The 26,265-nt window shown below is 42.1% G+C and overlaps 1 protein-coding gene across 3 annotated transcripts in view; it reads left to right on the top strand.

Annotated features, from left to right (window-relative positions):
• Positions 1-26,265, top strand: part of LOC125890941 (tight junction protein ZO-2-like) — a 133,317-nt gene extending 107,052 nt beyond the window's left edge. For 2 of the 3 annotated variants that reach the window (XM_049579869.1, XM_049579868.1), the window contains exons 15-23: positions 2,765-2,860; positions 2,980-3,059; positions 3,399-3,609; positions 3,728-3,828; positions 10,246-10,464; positions 12,689-12,796; positions 16,305-16,805; positions 19,868-19,953; positions 21,895-26,265. In XM_049579869.1, coding sequence (XP_049435826.1) covers positions 2,765-2,860; positions 2,980-3,059; positions 3,399-3,609; positions 3,728-3,828; positions 10,246-10,464; positions 12,689-12,796; positions 16,305-16,805; positions 19,868-19,953; positions 21,895-22,039 — 1,547 coding nt within the window. In that variant the 3' untranslated portion in view covers positions 22,040-26,265. Of the gene's footprint in view, positions 1-2,764; positions 2,861-2,979; positions 3,060-3,398; positions 3,610-3,727; positions 3,829-10,245; positions 10,465-12,688; positions 12,797-16,304; positions 16,806-19,867; positions 19,995-21,894 lie in introns of all 3 variants that reach the window. The other variant, XM_049579870.1, reaches the window with a different exon arrangement.

Genomic DNA, 26,265 nt, shown 5'->3' with positions numbered 1-26,265 from the left:
ACTCTTGGCATTCTCTCCATGAGCTTCAAGAGGTAGTCACCTGAAATGGTTTTCCAACAGTCTTGAAGGAGTTCCCAGAGGTGTTTAGCACTTGTTGGCCCCTTTGCCTTCACTCTGCGGTCCAGCTCACCCCAAACCATCTCGATTGGGTTCAGGTCCGGTGACTGTGGAGGCCAGGTCATCTGCCGCAGCACTCCATCACTCTCCTTCTTGGTCAAATAGCCCTTACACAGCCTGGAGGTGTGTTTGGGGTCATTGTCCTGTTGAAAAATAAATGATCGTCCAACTAAACGCAAACCGGATGGGATGGCATGTCGCTGCAGGATGCTGTGGTAGCCATGCTGGTTCAGTGTGCCTTCAATTTTGAATAAATCCCCAACAGAGTCACCAGCAAAACACCCCCACACCATCACACCTCCTCCTCCATGCTTCACAGTGGGAACCAGGCATGTGGAATCCATCCGTTCACCTTTTCTGCGTCTCACAAAGACACGGCGGTTGGAACCAAAGATCTCAAATTTGGACTCATCAGACCAAAGCACAGATTTCCACTGGTCTAATGTCCATTCCTTGTGTTTCTTGGCCCAAACAAATCTCTTCTGCTTGTTGCCTCTCCTTAGCAGTGGTTTCCTAGCAGCTATTTGACCATGAAGGCCTGATTCGCGCAGTCTCCTCTTAACAGTTGTTCTAGAGATGGGTCTCCTGCTAGAACTCTGTGTGGCATTCATCTGGTCTCTGATCTGAGCTGCTGTTAACTTGCGATTTCTGAGGCTGGTGACTCGGATGAACTTATCCTCAGAAGCAGAGGTGACTCTTGGTCTTCCTTTCCTGGGTCGGTCCTCATGTGTGCCAGTTTCATTGTAGCGCTTGATGGTTTTTGCGACTCCACTTGGGGACACATTTAAAGTTTTTGCAATTTTCCGGACTTACTGACCTTCATTTCTTAAAGTAATGATGGCCACTCGTTTTTCTTTAGTTAGCTGATTGGTTCTTGCCATAATATGAATTTTAACAGTTGTCCAATAGGGCTGTCGGCTGTGTATTAACCTGACTTCTGCACAACACAACTGATGGTCCCAACCCCATTGATAAAGCAAGAAATTCCACTAATTAACCCTGATAAGGCACACCTGTGAAGTGGAAACCATTTCAGGTGACTACCTCTTGAAGCTCATGGAGAGAATGCCAAGAGTGTGCAAAGCAGTAATCAGAGCAAAGGGTGGCTATTTTGAAGAAACTAGAATATAAAACATGTTTTCAGTTATTTCACCTTTTTTTGTTAAGTACATAACTCCACATGTGTTCATTCATAGTTTTGATGCCTTCAGTGAGAATCTACAATGTAAACAGTCATGAAAATAAAGAAAACGCATTGAATGAGAAGGTGTGTCCAAACTTTTGGCCTGTACTGTATATTTAACATATGTTGCACATATTGTAGATATTTCTAGTTGTTATTTATTTTACGTATATATTGTGTTGTACATTTTAGCAAAATACACATATTATATACTAAACTTTATATGCTAGTTTTATAAATTGTAATGTAGCATAAGGCACATATTTTTATATTTCCATATCCTCAACATACTCAGCATATTATACCCATTTTATATCTTTAAATATTTTACATATTAGTGTTAAACATTGTTAAACATAAACATACAAATATTTTTTTATTTTTATATCTTTACATACTTAGTACTGTATACTTATTTCTACTTCTGTAATTCTCTATGCTTTACATCAGAGTTACTGCAACATATCACAGTTTCCCCTTGGTAGCAATAAAATATTTTTATGCCTCCAATAGCTGCAACTGGAGGCATAATGTTTTCGGGTTGTCCGTCCATCCCATCCTTGTGAACACTATCTCAAGAATGTCTCAAGGGAATGTTTTAAAATTTGGCACAAATGTTCACTTGGACTCACCGATGAGCTGATCAGGTTTTGGTAGTCATAGGTCAAAGGTTAAGGGCACTGTCACCTTGTCTGTCTTATTCTCGTTAATGTGATATCTTAAGGAAGACTTGAAGGAATGTCCTCAAATTTGGCACAAATATTCACTTGGACTTGCAGATGAACTACTTACATCTTGGTGGTCAGTTGTCAAAGGTCAAGGTCACTGTGACCTTGGTTCCACGTCATTCTCGTGAACGCAAATCACTAGAAGAGCTCAAGGGATTTTTTTTAAATTTATTAACATTGACATGACATTATAATGTTCTACATAAACCACTTTTCTGGCCATTATTCAGTGTCATATCTCAGAAACAAAAGGGGAAATATTTATATAAATATACTTTATTGTAAACACTAATCTTGGGTGCCCACCTTGAAACTGTGTTTATTGTATAGCTCTTCTCTACTGTCGAGGGGAAGCAGGGTGTGAAGCGTCAATGTTTTTACAGACATGGATGTAAACTGTAAGAGAAACCTGACTAGTGCTTGGAGGCATACAACCATGGGGCATTAATTCTAGTGTTATTCTGATTGTGATTACAGTCTGTCCACCAGAGAGAGCATTTTTTTATACTGTAAAATGTGCTGCTTACTACATAGCTTGTTTATTACAATATTGATATTGGTATCACGGACTTCTAGTATCAGTCAAGATCTGTATAAGACCACCTGACTTTCAGTGGACTTGGAGCTGTATCAATCTGTGTGTGTGTGTGTGTGTGTGTGTGTGTGCGCACTTTGGTTAATGATATAAATGTTCTAAACTATGAGCAGCACTATAATCAACAGCGTGTCATTGCAGCTGGTTTCCGGCGTCCTGTGGTGCTGTTCGGACCCATCGCTGATGCTGCCAATGAGAAACTGGCTTCTGAGATGCCCGATCTGTTTGTTATTGCCAGTGAGTCTCTGCCAGCCTCTTTCTGCCCATATGTTTGTGTGTCAAAGTCTTCCTCCCCAACTGAATAGTTGTCCTAGTATTGCTTCTAAAGACCCTTTCTATTGTTTCTGTGTTGTTAGAAACCGAGCCGAAAGATGCCGGCTCTGAGAAGTCCTCAGGAGTGGTTCGCCTAAACACCATCCGACAAATCATTGAGCAGGTGCCCACACACACACACACACATTTGTATCTACTGAATGTCATGTCCAGTAGTGTACATTCATTTTGGGGAGAGAACTATTGAAGTTTATTAATCTCTATCCCTAATGTAATGTAGGTTTAAAGGATTTTGTCAACCAACAGCCTGCAGTATACAATAACCAACCCCGTAACAACTGTGATCTGTGTTTCATCAATAGTACACTTTTATTGAGGACATCTCATTGAGATCAACATCTTTTTTGCAAGACAGATTTGAGAACAGAGGACATATATCATCCTAGACCTCCATTAACAGTGTTTATCATTACCTTGTGGTCCCATTCCTCACACCACACAGGACAAGCATGCCCTGCTGGACGTGACCCCCAAGGCAGTGGACACCCTGAACTACACCCAGTGGTACCCCATTGTCATCTTCTTCAACCCAGACAGCAAGCACGGCATCAAGGCCATGCGACAGAGGATCGTCCCCAACTCCAACCGCAGCGCCCGCAAACTCTACGAACAAGCCGTCAAACTGAGGAAGACCTGCTCTCACTTATTCACTGGTACAGTCAACACACATACACATGTTCAGTCAGGTGTAATATCTAGTAGTACTGCTGGAGCTGTATATTTGCTATTATATTAGCGTGTTTGCTAAGGTTAGTTGGTTTTCTCATCCAGCCACCATCGATCTGAACTCTGCCAACGACGCCTGGTATGGGAGTGTCAAAGAGTCTGTTAGAGAGCAGCAGATGCAGGCTGTCTGGGTTTCTGACGGCAAGGTAAACACACACACACACACACACACATACACAAATGTTGATTTCACAGGCTCCCACTTTGTACATCAGTCAGGGATCACGAGGGAATCAAATGCCCCATGTATAACATTTCAATGTAATTAAAGCATCTTTCACATTATCCTGACAAATTAAGTTTCTGTTTGTTAAAAACATTACACAATCTCTGGACATTGGTGCAACTGCTCCCACCATGGCTCCAAAGTCGTTTTCTAGTTTTGCCCTTGTTGGCTTTAGCCTTAGTCAGTAAGACATCTGTTCTGTATGACATCTATTGCACGTCTGTCCGTCCTGGAAGAGGGATCCCTCCTCAGTTGCTCTTCCTGAGGTTTCTACCATTTTTTTCCCTGTTAAAGGGTTTTTGGGGGGGAGTTTTTCCTTATCCGCTGCGAGGGTCCTAAGGACAGAGGGATGTCATATGCTGTAAAGCCCTCTGAGGCAAATTGTGATTTGTGATACTGGGCTTTAAAAAAAAAAAAAAAAGATTGATTGATTATACAAATATGCAGATGTCAAATTTTCAGCATTACTGTAATGGAAAACAAATTTAAGAACAAATCAAGAAAACAACAATATAAAAATGCCAAGTCATATAACGCAAGTTATGTCCATAAGTATGGATCTATTTCGACCTCACTTCTGATCGTCACCACGGACTTTACACTGAATGATGCCATCTCCTAACCTATCTGCGAGACCATGATAACAACAAAGTCATGTGACTGACCTTAGAGGCTGGCCTGAAGGCTATAAAGCATCCAGTGACAAATACCTCTTCCATCGTTCAGTCTCATAGATCCATACTTATGGACATAACTTACGATCTATTTCGACCTCACTTCTGACCGTCACCACGGTCTTTACAATGGATGACTCATACCAACACTGTCACGAGGAACGGAGGAGTCCAACACCTCCCCAACCTGCTCTGTGGCTGATATGAGAACTGTGGGACCAAGTGCCGCGGATGTCACATTGACTCTATAAAACCATGAAGTGGCCACACTGCATGTGGAGTGGGCCACCAGACCGTCAGGGATTGGAAAACCTTGGTTGGAGTAAGCATGAGAGATTGCCTCCACCAACCAGTGGGACAGACGCTGCTTGGACAGCGGTAGGCCCAACTGCTTTACACCATCGCAGTGACCAAGTACGCTCAACATAAGCCTTCAGTGCTCTGACTGGACGCAAAGTATCAAGAGCAACACCCCCTTGGTAGGCAGGATCAGGTCGGAATGCATTTATTTCAACTGCCTGATTCACAGTCTGAGGACTTACCACCTAAGGGAGGAAAAAGGGGTGTGGCCACAGGAACACCCCTGCATTCTCTGCTTTCCACCCTAAACACTCCTCACTCACGGATAGTGCATGTAGCTCACTGACCCTCTTGGCAGAACATATAGCCAGGAGGAAGGCAGTCTTGTGTGACAGAAGCTTCAGATCTGCCTGCTCCAGAGGTTCATATGGGGCAACAGCCAAAGACCTCAACACCAAAGGGAGGTCCCAAGATGGAGCTCTCAAAGTCCTGCCTGGATGTAAATGTTTAGCACCTTTCAGAAACTGGGGTACCATGGGGTGTTTCCCTACAGAAGGACTCCCCACCGGCTCATGGAAAGCAGATATAGCAGCAGAGTAAACCCTCAAAGTGCTGGCTGCCCTACCTGCATCAAGCAGTGACTGGAGGAAAAGCAGCACCGAAGCCAGTGAACAGTTGACAGGATCCAAACCCTTATTATGACACCATGACTCAAACAACTTCCATCTTTGATTGTAATTAGCACGTGTGGAGGGCGCTCTGGTGTTGCCTATAGTCTCCAAGACAGCCTCACTCAGTCCCTGAGTGATGGGCTGGGAAGAGGCCAAGCCCACAACTCCCAGGCCCAAGGGATCGCCTGGATGCCTCAGGGAAAACCACCATTGGCAGTGAGTTGTCTCTTGTGACACAAACAGATCTACCAGGGCTATGCCGAAGCGAGCCCACAAGCCTGCCACCACCTCCGGGTGCAGTCCACTCCCCCTGGGAGAGGCCCGGTCCTGGACAGAAGATCTGCTGCCAGATTCAGTACTCCTGGCAGATACAAGGCCCTGAGTGAGGCCAGGCGTGGAAAGGCCGAAGACAGAAGACTGACTGTGCAATTTTGAGACAACACAGAGACTTCGTACCCCCCTGATGGTTGATGTGGTACACAGTGGAGGAACTGTCCGTCTTCACCAGAACATGCCTGCCACGAATGAATGGAAGAAATGCACTGAGAGCCAGGTACACAGCCCTCAGCTCCAGCACATTGGTATGTTCTGTGTCCCAAGGTGGTTCCCAGACACCTCTTACTGTTCTGCCCTCCCATACAGCTCCCCAGCCTGTCCTGGAGGCATTTGTGGACACTAGTGACCTTCTTGACGGCAGATTGCCCAAGGGAACCCCCTGCATGAGCAGCCTGCAGTCCTGCCATGGATGCAGAGCTCTGACGCAAAGACTGAGTCACTCTGAGTTTCACATGCCTGTCCCTCCATGGACGACGGTTGAAAGCATTCAACCACCGCTGTAGAGCGCGGGCTTTGAGCAGGCCCAGCGGAATCACCACCACCACTACTGATATCAGCCCCAGCAGTCTCTGAAACAGCACCAACTCCAGGCATCGGCCCAGACGAAAGACGCGCAGCGCTTCCAGCAGACTCGCTACCCTCTGAGGGGTAAGAGATGCCTTCATCGTTACAGAATTCAGGCAAAGCCCCAGGAAGACCATTTGCTGCCGTGGTTTGAAGTTGCTCTTCTCCAAGTTCACCTTAAAGCTGAGTAACTGGACGTGGGACAGGGCCTTCTCGGTATCTCGTATGACCTGCTCACGAGATGGAGCACAGATCAGCCAGTTGTCCAGATATGGGAGGATGTTTAAGCCTGCCTTCTGGAGCAGCATCAGAGCGGCTGCTGCCACCCTGGTAAAGACCCTTGGAGAGAGGGAGAGACCAAATGGAAGGACCTTGAATTCATATGCCTGTTCCTGAAAGGCGAACCAGCGAAATTGCCAGTGTTCCCAACAAATGGGAACGTGAAAGTTGGCATCCTTGAGATCGATAGTGGTGAACCACTCCACTCGTTCTATCAACTCCATTATGTGACACGTATGCAGCATTTTGAAAGGCGTTTAGGGGCCTAAGGTCTAGGACAGGACGAAGTCCACCATCTTTCTTTGGAACCAGGAAATATGTTGAATAAAAGCCAGTGTGCTGTTCTTTGGGACCTATCTTCACAATTGCGTCCTTCTGAAGTAGTGTTGTGATCTCGTCGAACAGGACTTTTGCCTGGACTGGATCCTTTACAGATGTCATGCAGACCCTGGAAAAAAGTGGGGGATGCCGCCGGAATTGAATTCTGTAACCCCTTGCGATTGTTGCCAACACCTAAGGGTCTGAGATTTCCTTCTCCCAGCTGTCCAGGCGTAGCTAGGAGTGAATCCTGGCAGATGTCCCAACATCCCTTTGCAGAAGCCCCCTGGGTCCCTGGACCCTTGGGGGGGCGCCTCCTTTGTGAAGCCCCTCTTGACAGAGGACGAGGCTGAAACCCCTGCTGTTGCTGACGCAACCTTCCATCAGCACCCCTAAGACCCTGGCTCACCTGAGCCCGCAACCCCAAGCAGACTGATGTTGGTGCTGCTTGGCCATAGACCTCTGTTGTGTCACCGTAGTGCGAATGAATGCACATTGCACACACTCCCGCTTTCTCTTACTATGCCCATGGGACTGCTCAAGTCTGCGCTTGTGTGAGTGTCGCCCAGAACTACGCTCCCACTCACCACCAGGGGAGGAAACTGCTTCCCCAGAATGGGAAGACTGCTGCACTAGTCTAGCCCTATGGGTCCTTTCTTCATAAGGCAAAACAACTGCCGCTTGACATGGACTTTCCACATCATCCAATACATGTGCCTTACCTAAACAGGAAGGACACTCACGATAACCATCATGCAGGTCCAAAGCTGTGCCGCAAAAATGACATACCTGAGGAGCCATGGTGTTGTCAGCAATATGTCCAATCCCGCCCACTGCGAACAGTGGCCAATGAGAATAATTTACAAGTCCACTTAATGCAATCAAATTAAATTCACCCACTCCTTGTACGCGGACATACGAGGGGTGTAACCAATCAATCCCACCACTGCGCACAGTGGCTAAGGGGAACACAGAAAACTGCACACAAAAAAAACACCTGTTCAAGGAACAAAGAAAAACCTTAACTGCTCAAGCAGGACATGAAACTCAAATTATCGCTCCTACATATAGTGTACCAGGAGGAAAACTAAGGTAAAAACAAAAACACCTCAACTGCAAAACAGCAGGAGGGAAATAATTATACATTCTCAGAACTCAAAATTTTTATTGAATGTAATTCATACAGCTTAACTTAAATTATCCAGGCTATCGTTAGCTTCCAAAATTAACTCCCCACTCTGGTACGCAAACGTACAGGGGGAAATAAAGAAAAGATCCTGCAAAAATTTAGGGGGAAAGGGGGAAAATATTATAACTCCCAACTTAAATTTACTAGATTTACCTGTTCTTTGAAACACTCAATCGAAAAAAACAGCAATTTAAATGACTTACCCAACACCAACAGGCTGTGGGAGCAATTAACCATCAGCAGGTGATATCACTTAACCTTACCTGCAGACAAACTAATGTTAACACAAACGTAGCGGAGATGCGACTTGGCACCCTGCCAACAGCAACAATACAAGCAAATATAAAAAAAGGAAAACCATTATGCGCCTGCACAATAATGTGATGGATTATGGTCTCCTAACAGACATAACTTACCAGTCTCAGATGAGGCGAGAAAGGCAAAGAGGAAGAGGCATTTGTCACAGGATGCTTTATAGCCTTCGGGCCAGCCTCTAAGGTCAGTCACATGACTTTGTTGTTATTATTGGCCTCGCAGATAGGTTAGGAGATGGCATCATTCAGTGTAAAGACCGTGGTGACGATCAGAAGTGAGGTCGAAATAGATCTGCGTGGCCACCCTGACATACCTGCTAGCGCCTACTGGCGAAAATAATTTGAGGCTGTAACATGCTCATTCTTCAAGCTACCACACTGTGGTATCTTGCAAAACTAGACAACCATGTTGGCATAACTTGTTGGGAATGGGGCTAAATAATGTGCAAAATTTAGGCTAAACCTTGGCATGGGAACAACTGGCAAGACCATTTTCAAAGGGTTCCCCTGAACTGTCACCGTAACATATCTGAATGAGATTGGGCTACGTGGGTATCTATGAGTCTTTAGTAGACTTGCTCCCAGTTAATGTTTTGTTTCTTACAATCAGTGTACTCCCTCAAATAAAATCTGTTTATTTGTCTTTTTAAGGAAAAGGACAACCAGCCTATTTGAAGAACAATGAATCGCCAAACATGTATAGATACATAACACATTCCAACAGGGTTGTTGTGAGACCTAAAATATTAACAGGGTCAGTATTTATCTACGCACATCATATAATTACTAACATAAACTGCAAAATAAGAAACCAAAATATATTAGCATGTGGTTTCTTAACTATTGACAGTTTTCAACTAGCCTCAGCAGCATAATTCAGAAATGACTTTTGGTTTTGGTGTGTCAACGCAAGATTTACAGTGACTCCATCTGGCCACCTTTATGATAAATTTCTAGGGGTACCACTGGTCCAGTCAGATCTTACATAATTCCCAACTTTATTCATATTAGAGAATGCACTTAGTCTGTTAGAGTCATCCACTGCACACAGTTACAGTTAGTAAAGGTCACGCTGGAATTGACATACTGTAGCTCTAGTAGACATTTGTAACAGATATTTGGCCATTAACTTACTTTTCTTGACTTTTGCAACCAAATATATTGTTTAGTTCATACTGTTGGTTTAACTGTTACTTTAAATTCTGTCTGATCGCTCATGTGGTTGCAAGACTCACTCTGTTGTCAGACAGTGTATTTTTATTTCTAAAGTATACGTCATTACAAGTTAACTAATTGAGGGGAGGCTGAATAACAGAAACACTTTGTATAACACCATCCAGTTCAACAGCAGCACAAACTCCATCCTCCACAATGATCATGCAGTTGAACTGATTTCTTACAGGACTGTGGGATTACACTGTATTAGTTGTAGCTAGGTGTATCTCATAGTTTGTTCTTATTCAGTCTCATCAGTGTGTAGTGGACTGACACCCTTCTATCTTCCCGTCACCTTCATAGCAGCCACCTGTGTGTGCGCTCTGAGCATGCTCACTGTATGTCTTCCTACTTCCTGCCAGTAGTGCTCTACAGCTCGGCTCTGTTTGTCTTTCTTTCTTCTCTCTTGTTCTCGTGCTATCCGTCTGTCCATCCTTCTTTCCTGTACACCCAAGATCCATCATGTGTCTCTTCTAGCTGGAGGGAGTAGAGAGTGATCTGGACTGCCAGGACGTGGAGCGTTTGTCCTTCCTGTCTGCCATGTCCGCTGACTACCTCAGCATGGACAGCCGGCTGACCTCTGACCTCGACGACACCGCTGACGAGGGCGGGGCCTACACTGACAATGAGCCCGATGTCGAGATGATGCACATCTCTGCCATCAGTCGCTCGTCTGAGCCTGTCACAGCTGAGGAGGTCAGAGTCAAACACACACACACACACACACACACACACACACACACATACAGAGAGTTCTATACAGCCAGTGTATAATAAAATCAGTTAATTTTTTGAATGCCTCTGCGTCTGTGACAGCCATGGTCAGAGGCATTATGTTTTGGAGTTATCCATCCATCCGTATGCCCTATTGTCATGAAAGTGATATTATGACGCCTTGACGGAATTTCCTTATATTTGGCACAAATGTTCACTTGGACTTATCAATGAACTGATAAGAATTTGGTGGTCAAAGGTCAAGGCTACTGTGACCTGGCAACATTCTTATTCTCTTGAACATGATATCTAAGGAAGGCCTTGAGGAAAATTCAGGAACATAAGGGGAGACATTTGGTCACATACTCATATATCACCTAGTATAATGTTTAACATGCTTCAAACATACAAGTTAATATGAAGTGTCATCTAACCACAGGCATAACTTATGTATTCTAAATGACTGCACTTGCAGGGTAAAATCCTGCCTTCATAGAGACAGTTTGTGTGTAAAATATTAATCTGCAAAGTACGAAGTAACAATAAAAAGTATTAATACTCATGCAAAGTACTACTAAAGTGTAAGGTGAATCACATTTACTTGTAAAGCAGCTTTCAACAACAAGGGAATTCCAAGTGTTTAAATAAGACATAAAAGGGCATAAAGAAACACAAACACAAGACAGATAGAAATAAACTAGAATTAATTAAACACTTTGGTGGTCTTGGTGCTGACCAAATCAGCTGCAGCTGTCTAATCCATTCTTCGGGCTGATTTTATTTGAGTCTGAAACTACACTAAGATTTCAGGCATGGGTGGTGGTCGATAACATTTGGGTTTGAAGGTGGGCACTAACTTACATAAAGTTCTTAAGTGAATGGACTCAGTTACTTTACACCACTGCTAGTCAGCCAACCCCTAAGCCCTGGCTGAACACTAAAGGTCAGGAGGCTTTTTCAAAGCCTTCTATTGTGATTTTATCAACAAACTCAATTATTAATCATCGTTTTCCTATTTCATTTGTACATAGCACTTCTTAACTGTCCTAGTTAAGTCTTAAGTGATCTAAGATAATATTTATTTGTTAAGGCACATGTCAAATATGTGCTAAGATAAACACGCAGCCTTATCCAGACCTCAGTCCTCCAAGTTTCACTCCTTCCACTCCATTATAGTGCTGCCATCTGTAGTGCAGATGAGGGATTACAGCGTCAAGCCTGCTATGACAGAAAAATACAACTAGCAGTAGCCTCTGTAGTCTCTATAAGCATGACTGATATCTGCATATGTATGCAGAATCTGTAGCAAATGGGACACAATTTGGTATCCAAAGCATTCTGGTTTCCTTATGTAGTCTGCTTGTTGTCCAAGTTGCACTGATCAGTCATGGAGAGCAAAAGAGGCGCTACACATTGGCTGAAATGCAGTCTCAGAACCAATTGACTTATTGTCTGATGATGATTTAGCTTAATATTTGCTTCTTCTTTTTTAAAAAATGTATCTGCAATTACATGCAGATATCTGTATAGAGATTAGCTGAAATGTTGTTTGGACCTGTCTCAAATTCCCATAATAGAACTGAGCAGTACACAGAACAGGAAGTCTTGGCTCACATATCCTCTGGCTACACTGGAGCCCCCCAAATAATGGCTGTTGCCCCCAGAGGATTATTGTCATTAGCTGATGAGTTCCCAGATTGTAGCTTCTGTTCATCTGTTACCAGAAAATTAGAAGGCACAATCTTTAAAGTCTGTATCAACAATGTACTGCATTTACCTCTATAATATGTAATAAGGAGTTATTCTGTATGCAAACATAATGAACAAACCAAAAACCAGCAAACGTATTTTCACATGATGCATTGAGTTATCAGGTTAATACCGTAGGTACACCTGCGCAGTGTAAAGTTTGAGGAATGATGAGGAAGCAGAACAAATCAGACACATACTGTATTGTGTAGATACTGTCTAGACTACACATTTCTTCAGGGTCACTTCAAAATGTTGATTTTTGGAAAACAGATATTTGAATTGAGATACTTGAATTCAGTCTGTCAAGACAAGTTTCGAGGGCTCCAGTACTCTGGAACAGTTGCTTAGAAAGTTGCTACTGATGAATGTGTATAATGTCTGTCTGTCTGTGTGTGTGTGTGTGTGTGTGTGTGTGTGTGTGTGTGCGCGCGTGCGTGCGTGTGTTTATGTGTAGATCTTGCGCAGGTACAGTCCAGACATCAGGAGTCGCATGCGGAAAATCAGCAGCCGTGATGTCCTAAACAGGTCCAGCCCTCCACCTGCCTTCTTAACAGACAACAAGGTGAGAGACACGCACAGTACATCTGTGAGGTAATATTCCACTTACCACTGGAAACACTGTTTCTGGCACTGACACTGTGGGTGCCATCCATGGACAAGTTGCTATCATTGTTTAAGTAATGGTATAACCTCATATTAACAAACTTTAGCTCTACATGTTTTCAGTTAATGAAAGTTAACTGTAACATTTTGCTTGTCTAAAAAAGTCTAGTTCAGCATTTGATTATACTAAAAGAATCTTTAAGGAGTCAGGTAGGCTATACTTTCAGTTTTCCAGTAAGTTCATTTTGTTTTAATGGTTTCAAGCCTGTTTTTTGATCGCAAAAAATTAGCATTAGTATCATCACAGTTAATCATATCTGTAATTACAGCATGCTAACTAAGCTAGCAGCTAGCTTTAGGGTTATCGTCACCTTCTTACCCAAATTTGGTCACTTCTGGCTCCAAAAATCCATGATGGCGACAGCCAAAATGCCAAGCTTGAGGCTTTAAAGCAGGAGTCCAAAAACCAATGGGTGATGATTTGGTGGCTAAGTCCATTAATTTATACAGTCTATGGGTGGACACAAACATGGCTCCAAATAAATTCTACCGTGAGTTTGCTCTGTGTCCGCTGAACGTATTTACCATGTCAGCTGTATAGGATAACATGATAACTAACTTAACTAAAATTAACCCAAACCCTGCCACCAAGTCGGCAAGAAATGTATTACTGCAGTTTTATTATATGAATTAAAAGGTTACGTACGGATATCATAGTGTAAACAGAAAGGATCTGTCTGCCTCTGAGTTAAATTTGTTAAGTTAGTATCATACAACAGGCTGGTTGTGGTTTGACATGGTTGCAGTGCTGTGCTTCTTATGATTGCCTTTCAAATGAAGCTCTAGTTTAGTTGTGGTGGGTCTAACAAAGCATGCAAGAGTCCAATATATGCAACTCTTCCATTTTACAAAAACAAATGTTTTGTCATAAATCAGTCACAGGTTATATTATTTCTCAGAAGCAAACAGTAAGTATGACAGTGACTCTAACCTGCACATCCACCCTGGCAGCTCTCTACCTCCATCGAACGGAACAAACTGCCCTTCCCTTTGAGGAATGGCCTGATACGGAGATACCGCTCTTCCTGCAGTTCAGAGTCCTCCTACGTCAGCTCACTGGACCATATGGATACCCAGAATTCCCCCCAGTTATTGGTACATGGTGGTGGGCTTGTGTATAGCAGTGTTGTTCAACATTAAACTGTGTTCATGTTTTCATTCCAACAACACATCACAGCAGCTAATGTCAAACATTCATCTCTATTCAATGAGTAAACAGTGAAAGTTGTTTAGCAGCTGCTGTTTGGTTGGAATGAAAACACTGTCACTTCAGTGGTGTAACCAACACTTTCTTTAGTGCTTTCCTCTCTTTTAGCCAAAGTTTTCAGCATAGCTTTCAACTCTGATCCACAGTGTTAATATATTTGTGTTTTTCATAAATAGGTCTTTTGGTGTAAACCCGAAATGATCAATCACATTTTTTTTCTTTGCCAAAGCTGTATACACCAGGCTACCACTAGAACAGACCCACTAACCCTAAATCCCAACTGGTCGACTAGATCTAGTAGTGTTCGTGGAATATAAAAATTGTTAAATATGATAATGTTGTAGAATTTTTAAGAATGGTTTCATCTTTGCAGGAAGAACCAAAGGTAAGTTAACATACAATACATCCATTTTCACTGGGACTGCTCAGGGCTTGGCAATAGTCTCTGTTTTCATGTCGTCCAGTGGTGGCTAATAGAGACCACTAATAGGTGAACTGACCACCAGGGGGCAGCGGAGGTAGGAGGGGTTGGGGAGAGTTATGTCACAGCATTTGAATTAAAGATTTTGAATAAAATTCATTATTTAATTAAAATATTTAAACATAAAAAATCTATTTGATAGTAATTTCTTCACTATTCAAACAATGGCTCCTATTGAAGTGTGTTGGGCCTTTTCCACTGGCATATTTGCTTGTGCCGAGTCAAGCCAGGTAGCGGTGACATGTTGCCAACTGCAGCGAACCCCCGACAGCCCCACTTCTCCCCCTCAAACAAGCGTGTTGCAAGACTCTACTCATCTCTGTCTGCAGAAGACCAGAGAGAAAGGCATTTTTATAAGCCTCTGTGTGTTCAGTTGTCAGTATTTTTTTAGGTTCTAACTGAATCTCTGTGGTATATGGAGTTTAGTTTCTCTCCTGCGTCCTGTTTTTACTTCAGATATCTGCTTTATCTTACTGTTTCATGTTCACTAACCGCTGTATTAGTTAAGTTGCTGCTCAAAAATTCAACATTTTGCTGCTTCACAATAAAAGTTTTTACATAACGAAATTACGGAGGACTTTTATTGTAAAGAATCTATGAGAAATAGCAAATGCAAAATTCAAAATAACAGGGGACTTTAGCCATGTATTGGTCCACTGCTTTTAAAACGTCATCACCCAAGACAAGCCATCATCACTAAAGACACACCTTCAAGCAGGTAGCCCTGTTGTAGTGGAAATGCGAATCCCTGCTGCACTGGGCTGATGGCCCAAACCAAACCAACCCAGCCCATGCCTGTCAAAAAGGGGTATGTGTGTCTGTGCTTGGTGCAACAATATAGCATCATGTTCTGTTTAACATTAATACAGTAACATCTGAATGCACATTATTTCAATTATTTTAACTACTCTTAAGTAGCACAGTGCAAAGTTTTTGTGAGCAGGCATATGGAGAACAGAGATGCAGGGTATCAGATCCATTAAAAAGAGACAACACACTGGTTTGTGTTTAAGGATTTAGAATTCACTCATGCTTATTAATGGGGCACAGTGGGCAGACATGCCACTCCACTATAAACATCTGTAAATGCACAGAAGGGCATGGGTTCTAAAGATCATTAGTTCTGGAGGTAAGTTAGTTAAAATCACCCTAATATTGGTGTAGGAAAAAACAAATGATCACGCCCTCAATCATCAATATATGATTGGCAATCGGTTTAGCCTAGTTCTGCTTTTGTTTCCACTGTTCTCTGCTTGCTTTGGGCATGAGTTCCTGGAATTAAATTTGGCTTAAGTTAATAGGGTGATACCAAAACACCGGACTTGTTGCTCTCATACACTTGCGTGGCTTCTCCTGCCACTGCTATCCCGATGACACCCAGCTATCTGACACTCATACATTGCTGCTTGCCTGGCACCTAAACCTCAGCCTGAACAAGACTGAGCTTGTGATCCTGTCCACAACTACTGACAGCATTGTGGTGGTGCTCACTTGGACGGCAAAAATCCTAGGATTGACCCTGGATGAAAAACCATCATTCTCACCAAGGAGTAGCTTGCTCCTGTTAATTCCTCCTTGCTAACATCAGAAGGACTTGCCCATTGCTGTGGGCTAGAACTACAGATTGTACCTCTCTTATTATAAAAAGTCATATTTCGATCAGAGAATCTGGAATATCACAAACTGTTCTGGCCCTAATGCTTCCCCTTCTTTTGTCAGGTGAAACTGTCTTTGAGGGACGATCCAGTCCTCCTATCAGGCTCCACCAACCCACACCATCACCACCGTCACCACCACCCTCCACCCCCCAGCTCCAGCCGAAGTTATGACTCTCCGTCCAGCAGCAGCCCAGCCAGCAGCAACAACGACCCTCCACCACCCATCTCCCGTTCAGCTGCCTCCTCTGGCCCTCCACCCCTGCCTCCGGCTCACCACTTCAACTCCAGTAACAAACTGTGGCCCCTGGGAGCGCCCCAACCCCCCACCACACCCAAGCCCAGCAGCTGCGGGAGCACTGCAGAAGCTGCAGTTCACTCACCCGCTGCTCTGCCCAGTGCAATTGTGGCAGCCTGTAGGCAGCAGGGGGAGACAGCACAGGACAGCTCTGTGGAGGATCCGTCCATGAGGTCCTTCCTGGGGAAGATCAAAGCTTTTGAGAAGATGGATCACTTTGCCCGAGCCCAAAGGATGCTGGAACTGCAGGAGGCGCAGAATGCCAGGGTGGGCATAGCTCAATATTCCCTTTGGTCATTTGTAGTATCATGATGTGTATTACTTAAAACAGAGGTCAGGGACTTAGATTGGATCTGATTTTATATATTAAGTTACAGATGTAGATTATTCATTTTCAGTGGTGCAATTACAATAGCCAACTAACTAATTACTAACTATGAATCTGATTCTGATTCTGAATTTGTATGCTCCAGCCCTCATGTCTCCAGGTCTGGTCTCATTTTCCTGTCTGTGAGGCACTGATTTGAGCTCTGTGGTCAGCTGATGCTGACTTTTTAAGTTGAGTTTACATTATATACAGTAAATGCGACAGTGTTTTACACAGATTAATTGCTTAGTTTCTCATTTTAAACAGATCCATTCATTTTCTCACAAGGTACTCTATGTGTCATATTTTGTTACATACAATGTGATTAAGTTTTACCCAGAACCTTTTTCTTGTTTTAACAACATTTCAGTTTTCTTGTTATGTCACAAAATGGTAATTAATAATATAATAATCAACTTAAGTACTTTATCACTTCTCAAAACAAAGTTACAAAGTGTTTTAAAATTAAAAACAAACAATAAATAGAAGTAAATAAAACCCAAAACATAAGATATAAAACAAAATTAAATGATTTATATAATTCAACGAATCAGTAAATCATCAACCGACATTTTTCATGAATTGAAGTAAAAAGGGACCTCTAGCAACAGCAAAACTACATCTGTTTACACAGTCTCACACAACTCCTTCAGTGTAATCCAGGTCTCATTTATACAGTTGCATGCTCTGTACTTACCAAACACATTCATTTTTACTACAGCATTTTGATTTAAAACATGTAAGTACAAACAGTCTCGTGAATGGACGAGTAACATATTTGGGCACTAACGTGTGTTTGAACTCTGCTCAAGCGGAGCATACAAAAGTTTGCGGCACTCTTGGTTAAAATTTCATTTACTATGAGGAGTTAAGTAAGTAAAAGATGACCTGATTTCCAAAAGGCATGAAGTTGAAGATGACACATTTCTTCAATATTTTAAGCAAGATTATTTTTTAATTTTAATCTTTCAAATTTTCAAAATGACAAAAAAGGAAAAGAGCCTGAAGCTAAAGTTTGGGCACCCTGCATGGTCAGTGCTTAGTAGTGCCCCCTTTGGTAAGTATCACAGATTGTAAATGCTTTTTGTACCCAGCAACAAGTCTTTCAGTTCTTGTTTTGGGAATTTTCACCCATTCTTCATTGCAAAAGGCTTCTAGTTCTGTGAGATTCTTTGACCGTCTTGCATGTTGACCGTCTTGCTCTTCTGAAGTCTATCCACAGATTTTTAATGATGTTTAGGTCAGGGGACTGTGAGGGCCATGGCAAAACCTTCAGCTTGCGCCTCTTGAGGTAGTCCATTGTGGATTTTTGAGGTGTGTTTAGGATCTTTGTCCTGTTACAGAAGCCATCCTCTCTTCATCTTCAGCTTTTTTACAGATGCTGTGATGTTTGCTTCCAGAATTTGCTGGAATGTAATTTAGTTCATTCTTCCCTCTACCTGTGAAATGTTCCCTGTGTCACTGGCTGCAACACAAGCACAAAGCATTATCGATTCACCCCAAACAGTTGATCAGGTGTTCTTTTTATGAAAGTCTGCACTCTTTTTTCTCCAAACAAACCTTTGTGTCGAAGAAGTTCTGTTTTAACTTCATCCGTCCACAGGACTTGTTTCCAGAAAGTATCAGGCTTGTTTAGATGTTCCTTTGCAAACTTCTGATGCTGAATTTTGTGGTGAGGACACGGGAAAGGTTTTCTTCTGAATATTCTTCCATGAAGGTCATATTTGTACAGGTGTCACTGCACAGTAGAACAGTGCACCACCACTCCAGAGTCTGATAAATCTTCCTGCAGGTCTTTTGCAATCAAACAGGTGTTTTGATTCATATTTTGAGCAATCTTACAAGCAGCTCTCTCAGAATGTTTTCTTGGTCTTCCAGACCTCAACTTGACCTCCACAGTTTCTGTTAACTGCCAATTCTAAATTACATTACGAACTAAGGAAACAGCTACCTGAAAACACTTTGCTATTTTCTTTTCGCCTTCTCCTGCTTTGTGGGCATCAGTTATTTTAGTTTTCAGAGTTCTAGGCAGCTGTTTAGAGGAGCCCATGGCTGCTGATTGTTGGGACAAGGTTTCAGGAGTCACAGTGTTTATAAAGCTTTGAAATTTGCATTATCTGACCTTTCCTAACGATGACTGTAAACAAGCCATAGCCCTAACAAGCTAATGATGGTCTGAGACCCTGGTAAAAGTTATCTGAGAGCTCAAATGTCTTGGAGTGCCCAAACTTTTGCATGGTGCCTCTTTCCTTTTTTCACTCTAAAATTGTACAGAACAAAAATAATACACTAATCTTGCTTAAAATGTTGAAAAGCATGTTTTATCTTAAACTTCATGCCTTTTGGAGATCAGTTCATCTTCTACTTAATTAACTACTCACACAGTAAACAAAATTTTGACCAAGGGTGCCCAAACTTTTTCATGCCACTGTAAGGTAGTAAAATAAAAAAATAAAAAATAAAACTTTTTCAAAACTATAACCCAGGCATAAGTCAAATTGCATTTACATGTGAGCTTTGGTTTCCTATCCCCCCCAAAAACGAGGTTTGGCTTTGATGTTTTGTCTAACATCTAATGAGCAAGTAAAGATAGCAAGTGCTAGCAGTTTGCTAATCAGCAAATACCTGGGTGTGTGGTTACTTTATCCCCATATATCTCTATATAGGCCTATCCATTTTAAACTACTTTAATAAAGTTATAGAACTGGGGTAAAAAAAAAAAATATGGAAAAGTTATGAGAAAGTTTTAAATATCCAATGGGAAAAAGATGTTGTCATAGATGTTGTGTCCTCAACAGTTCCTTCTTCTTTCTTGCATAATTTTGTTTAGTTCTTAAAGTAAAATGTATTTTTGTATTATTATTATTATTATTTTTTTGTAAAGTTGTGTTCCAATCTGAAACTGCATGTTAGTTTGGATACCAATCATAATAGACTTTAATCAACTAATCTGTGTTTCCAGTTGGAAATTGCTCAGAAGCACCCAGACATCTATGCTGTTCCTCTGAAGACACCCAAGCTGGATCACAGTCGTCCACAGCCTATCGGGTAGGCTCACTACTGCCATACGACTGTTTCCGAGCTCTGCTGTGAGTGTGTTTGTCAGCATGTTTGTGTCTCCGCTATGTTTGCTAACCTCCCAATTTACAAGATGTCACTGATCATGCAGCCTGACAGGCTTGAATTGTTTGAGAAAATTCCAAAGGGAAAGAACGCTGATCAGATGACAGTATTAAAGACCACAGAAGTAACAGACTACAGATTACTAACTGTCTTTAAAGTTATAGCCCTTAAAATTTTGTCCTGGTTGACTTGGAGACACTTGTGGTTGCCGGTAGTACTCTTTGAGCAGCCACTTTGTCAGAAAAACAACAGAGTAGTTGACGTATCTGTTTACAGGGCAGCCACGTAGGTTTTTATAAAGAAATCAGTCAGCAATCTGCCTTTTTCTATCATAAGATGAGCAACCTCCATCTGATGTCATGCACACACTGCCAGGACTCAGTAAAAATTGAATGGCTATTATGAAAAATGCTGCACATAAATAATATCAAAAATAGAGGTTGATTTCCATGAAAATCTTAAGGATTATAACTTTATGTTGCATAGTAAGCAGATCTAAGGTCCTGGCATGCATTTAATATATTAATATGAAATGTACTGGAGAATAAATTGTTAGTGCAGTATACTGCAGAGTACATTAAAAAGGATACCGGTTTACATCGTCATCATGAGGAGTACCACACAAACCTGTGAAAATGGTTGTATAATGTCTTCCCTGGGTCTGGAGTAGAGCTTAGATTCTCTGCCCGAGCCTGGCCCGACCGAGCCCGTGGGCCCAAGCTGGGTCGGGCCGGGATCCCTGCCCCCCTCTGACCGGGCCAGGCCCGGTCAGATATGACGTTTTTTTTTTTGTTTTTTTTTAAAGCTATGATTTGATAATGAAATGTTAAGGCTATGTATTATAAAAAGTAAAATTAAACCACACTTTGTATGACACATAAAGTTAAGATCCTATATTTCTGTCATTCAAATGACGAGAATTGTGTTTTTTGTTTAAAATGACCTGTTGAAGTGAAAAAACAAGTACTGACAGGAACAGACGAGTGGAGTCGGTTAAACCGGCGCGGAGAGCGCAGGAGAAATGTGCTGCCTGTGTGGACAGTCAAGCGCCTGCGAGTACACTCGCAGGACTTCCGCGGCACTAACACGCTCTCGTGTGTTCTCAGGCACTCTTAATTATAACAGCCAACTTATTGAAAAATGCCGGGTTTAAATCAGGCTCAGGCCCATAATTACAGTTAACTGGACGGGCCGGGCCGGTCCCGGACACAACGTGCACGGGCTGCATTTTTTGGGCCCGATCTAAGCTCTAGTCTGGAGGAGCTTTGTCAGTCTGAGTAAATAAGTGATGTCATCAGGGTCATCTTGGTTGAGGCTGAGAGGCCACAAATTCATGACAACCTGCATCATAAACAAGAGAAGTGGAGTTTGAATGATTTAGTTGTTTACTAGGCAGGGAATGTCTTTTGCAGCCCCAGCAAGGAAGGCTGTGCTGCCTTCAATACAACATATGGGAAGCAGCTTGACAGTTAACTATAAATCACTGTAAAACATACCACTATTATAGAATGTCATTAGAGAATGTCAGGGAATCAGCAAATTAGAATGTATCCTCTGGGGCCCTTAAATATCTGTTGCAAAGTTCACAGCAATCTATCCAATAGTTGTCAACATATTTCACATAAAACCAAAACTCTCAGTGTCGTGGGGGCACTAGATGAAAAGTCAGTGATCATTACAGTCATTAGGATACATCATCAGGGAACCATGAATGCCTGTACATTATTTCATGGCAATTCATCTAATAGTTGTTATGCCTGGACAAAAGTGATGGACCAACTTCACTGTCAAGGCTGATATAAATGGTGCTGCCAATTCTAGTGAAGCACACCTTGAACTGAAAATGAATTTTCTGTGTCCTTCCAGCTCCAGCTCCCGTCCTGAACCCCAGACTGCTCCATCCTCCAAGGAGGGACGTCCCTTCTACCCCAGTGAGGAGGAGGCCGAGGAGGAGACAGTGCCGGGATACTACACCGCCAACTCCTACCAGTACCAGGATACCCAACTGTAGGGTCAGCACACAGCAGCTGTGCCAGCCCTCAGCTTCCTGGACATACATGTACACATGCACTGCAAATGCAGTCTAGTAACACACATACCATTCCATCATGCCCTGCCTAAATAAGCTGCTGACTTTGAACTGACTCTTGCTTCTTTGATAATGAGGGGGAAAAATAACACTATTTTTTTTTTTTGCTTCATGGAAGTTAAAGCAATCTGTTCTATCTATTTGGATAGGAACACACTTCCTCACTTTACTTTTTATGTTGTATTTGATTGTTTCTTTCTGATGTACCACTTTTAATGATCAGAACTGAGTGATTAGGAACTACTTGTTTTCTTGCCTATGCAACTCTTCAGTTTGTGCACAGCAACTGAAACCTATTGCCACGAGTTTTGCCCTCACAAAAACCTCAACAAACCTAAAAACCACAATGCGCTTTATCACATCTATCCCCTTCTTTTATTGCCAGCTACGATCAACAAAGGTTACCTATATATTATTACATATAACACACACACACACACACACACACACACACACACGTATATATATGGATGTGTGTGTGTATATATATATATATATATATATATATATATATACACACACATATATATATATATGTATTCAAAGTGTTTATACTCTGTCTTTGCATTCCTCCGTATATGACATTGCCTGTGTATACATACAGTATATATCTATACATATATATATATATATATATATATTCTATCTAGTAACACTGGAATTTGTTACAATTTTTTGAAGTGCCTTTTACTTTCTTAGTCCCATGAGGTTCGGGTTGTCTTTCCTCCGCCCCTCAGCCACCCAGCCGTACTAAAACCTCTGCTGCTGTCAAGCTTAAAGGGAAACCAGGGAACCAGTGACACCAAAATCTCAATGCTGTCCCCACACACTGTACTGTCTACTGTCACCTCCAGTGACTAAACACACCCACAAAAATACAGTGCACACCTTGTAGCCAGTCCTATCTGCCATGTATAACAAAGAGCATTGTCTGATCTCTAGAATCCTATCAAGAACAATATCAGTGTAAAACCAGTTTGAAATTTGAAATTGAGAAATTAGAGTTGGTCAAAGTTGTTATCTGTAAAGGCCCAGTCACCTCAGCAATAAAACAAATTGGTGGCGAAATTTTTTTTAATTTCAACTGCGAAATGGGTGTACAAGCTCGTGGGGTCAAAGTAAATCTGCACAAATCTTTTGTGGCAAGTTAAATTTTGAACTTACATGAGCAGTGATTAACATGGCATTAGAGACTACTCCTTGCTCTTATTGATTGATTTCTTTCAGGCATGGTGGATTCTTGCAAATGCCATTAGCAGCACTATGGGGAACCAGATAAACATGATTTGTCACAGATTATCTGTATCATGTGCTATTGTCAGGATATAGTGACAGTTTCAGCAAATATATCACAAAGTTATTTTTATAAAAGTTATCTTCTGAACCTTTAAACAATTGTGAATTGTCATGGTGATCTTTGAAGGAATGAAGAGCCAGAGAGGCTAAAACAAAAGAAGCTATCATTATTACCTGTGTTCCACTTTTATATTAACTCCTCTGTCAGAGTATAAACTGCTCGACAAAAGAGGCAAGGATTTTATCTACTTATGATCAGTGATGTAGCGGTAGTTGATGAGGTGGTTGTACTACTAGGTAGATGGGTAGATTATCCAGGGGGAGGTGGGTATACTCCATGGATGTATAAAAAGAACTGGATACAGCATTGAAGGGAGGGCCTTCATTCTTATGATAGTTGCTCAGTGGCGCATGAAGCCAAAATGTTTCAACTGCCGCGTACAAAATTGCCTGGATGATCAGCCCATGGAGCAAGCACACTAGAGACTTGGGGAAAAGTAGTTGGGGGCTGCAGGGCATTACAGGATGGCGTAATTCCACTGTTTGGCCCAAGCCACCCAGGAACAGCGCCAGGCTTTGATGCCAATTTTACATAGTGACCAAAAGTGAAATAACAATGAGCAGGTCTGTCACATGATGCCACAGGGCCCAAAAAGAATTTTTCCTATAGACTTATGTCACAAAAGAGACGTCTGTAAATCACACATTTTTTTGAGGATCTCAACCTCTGTGAAATAATCTGTTTCACTATCAGAATTTGATCCATTCGGTCCGATAACATTTCCAAAGTCTGGAAGAGTTGTACAATTAAATCATTTTATTCCAATTCAAGTTAGGGGCTGCCTACACCAGAAGACAGCCGCTCAGCTGACGGAAGTTACCCACTTGGCTGCAGTTGGAGCCACTGAGCAGCTTACATGGGACTGAATGGGGCCTCGCCTCCAATGCTGTATCCAGTTCTCTTTATATATCCATGGTTTGGCCACTGCCAAACTCTGGCTTCAAAGCATGGTGCACTTCCTAGGGGACTGGTATGCTCCTCTATATATTCCAGTAGCTTTTTGGCTGATATGTGGGTATACTCTCAATGGCCAGAAAAGAGGTGGTTATACCCCATATACCTGCATGTACCCTCCACTACACTGCTCATGAGACAAAAGTTGAAGGTACAAATATATCTTATGAACAAGTTGTGTAAACCTACTGTCCCAATAGCAACCAATTTAACTAGCTAGCTAAACTAATCTGGTTAGCCATTAAGCTAGTTCAGGCAAGCTAGTATGACTGACTAGTGCCATCATTTTTTCTGGCTAGCATGTCAGTGATTTTTTGCTGCAGCACCACGGCTGGCCACTCAGGCAAACTGGCAGCAAGGCTTACTCTTCACATCATCCAGGTCCGTTGACACATCCATGAGTTAGCTTGCCAGCTACTGTAGTTTGTAAACTCATCCTGCAAACACTCACTGTGTCACCAAGCTTATAGCACTACCTATTTTACAAGGACATGCAATGAACTTTGCTATGCCACCTTCTGGTGTGACTGGGCCTTAAGATTTCTTTTTTCTTATTGTTGCCGTCTTTGGTGCTCAGCATTCAGTGCTGTGCTGTTTTTGCACTGTACCTCCCAGCCAAAAATGATTTGCCAGTCTTAACTGTGTGGCCAGTAGCATGACGTCTTTTGCCTTGGAATGTTTTGTTGATTAAGCTCCTGCAGGTGGTGCCCTCCTCTGTCTGTTCAGCCATGGTGGCTATCACTGCCTATGCTAACAGCCCTGTTAAATGATAAGGTTGGTGATATTCTACATTTTTCTTATGGTTATCAAATTCTATGCGCAGACCCAAACCAGCAATAAATGTATCCTACTAGCATGTATTGTGAGTGTACCCAACACTTGATGTATCTTTTTCCTCTGTGCCATAGAGCTCCATTGTTGTCCAAAAACTATTAGAGACAAGACCAGAACACCAAATGTGGATTAATCCACTGTCGACAATAGTTCTCAACAAGTGCACTATTTCTTCGAGTTTAAGTAACATTTGATAAAAACTACAGTGACCACCTATTTTAGGAAATTACTGAGCCTTTTTTAAAATGAAACTATATATGTCTTCATTAGGAACCAGAAAGTATTGGATGGACTAACACAGTATTGATTATGGTCTTTATGCCACAATAAGAAAAATAATTAAATAACACCAGCCTTATCTGTTCAAAGCTGTGTCCCATTTCAAACAGCTTCCTATCAAGACTGAATAAGAGGAGCTGGATCAGTCCTCCAAAGCCTGGATAAACTTGGGGCCAATGGGGTGTGTTGCCTAGATTTTGACACAGAAACACACACACATACACAAACCTACCAGAAAGGGAGACAAGCAAAAGCAATCTTTAAGGAGCTGGCTGAATTATTTTTGTGTTTTATCAGTCATCCACAGAGTGGAGAAAAACAAATTTACAGATGTCTGAAGCCACATTTTCTAACCCACAGAAATGTGTGTTCTGCCCTGGTCTCAGTGTCTGTGGTGGAGGCAGTCAGTTTTATTTGATCTGGACTCCATTATCAGTGTGAATGAGTGGTGTCCCACATGTTTCAAATATGCTTGATTGTATATCTCAGTTAACTCTTTACCTCCACACATGAGCTACAAAGTGCTTACTGTCCAAATCCAAGTGCTAATAAGGGACGTCCCTCACAATGGACTGGCATTGAACTCCTGAAGTATAATGTACTATGTCATGGCAGAGGGTTATATTACAGACGAGATGGAGAGAATAAGAAGAATGATTGGACTGTGTCTGCTGAGTTTTTCCATGTTTTCACCGTAAGACACCAAATAAAACAAAAAGTCTTA

This window comes from Epinephelus fuscoguttatus, linkage group LG6, assembly GCF_011397635.1.
Source record: "Epinephelus fuscoguttatus linkage group LG6, E.fuscoguttatus.final_Chr_v1".
Lineage (NCBI taxonomy): Eukaryota > Metazoa > Chordata > Actinopteri > Perciformes > Serranidae > Epinephelus > Epinephelus fuscoguttatus.
The sequence above is the reverse complement of the archived record's forward strand: the minus strand, read 5'-3'. Positions and strand labels throughout refer to the sequence as shown.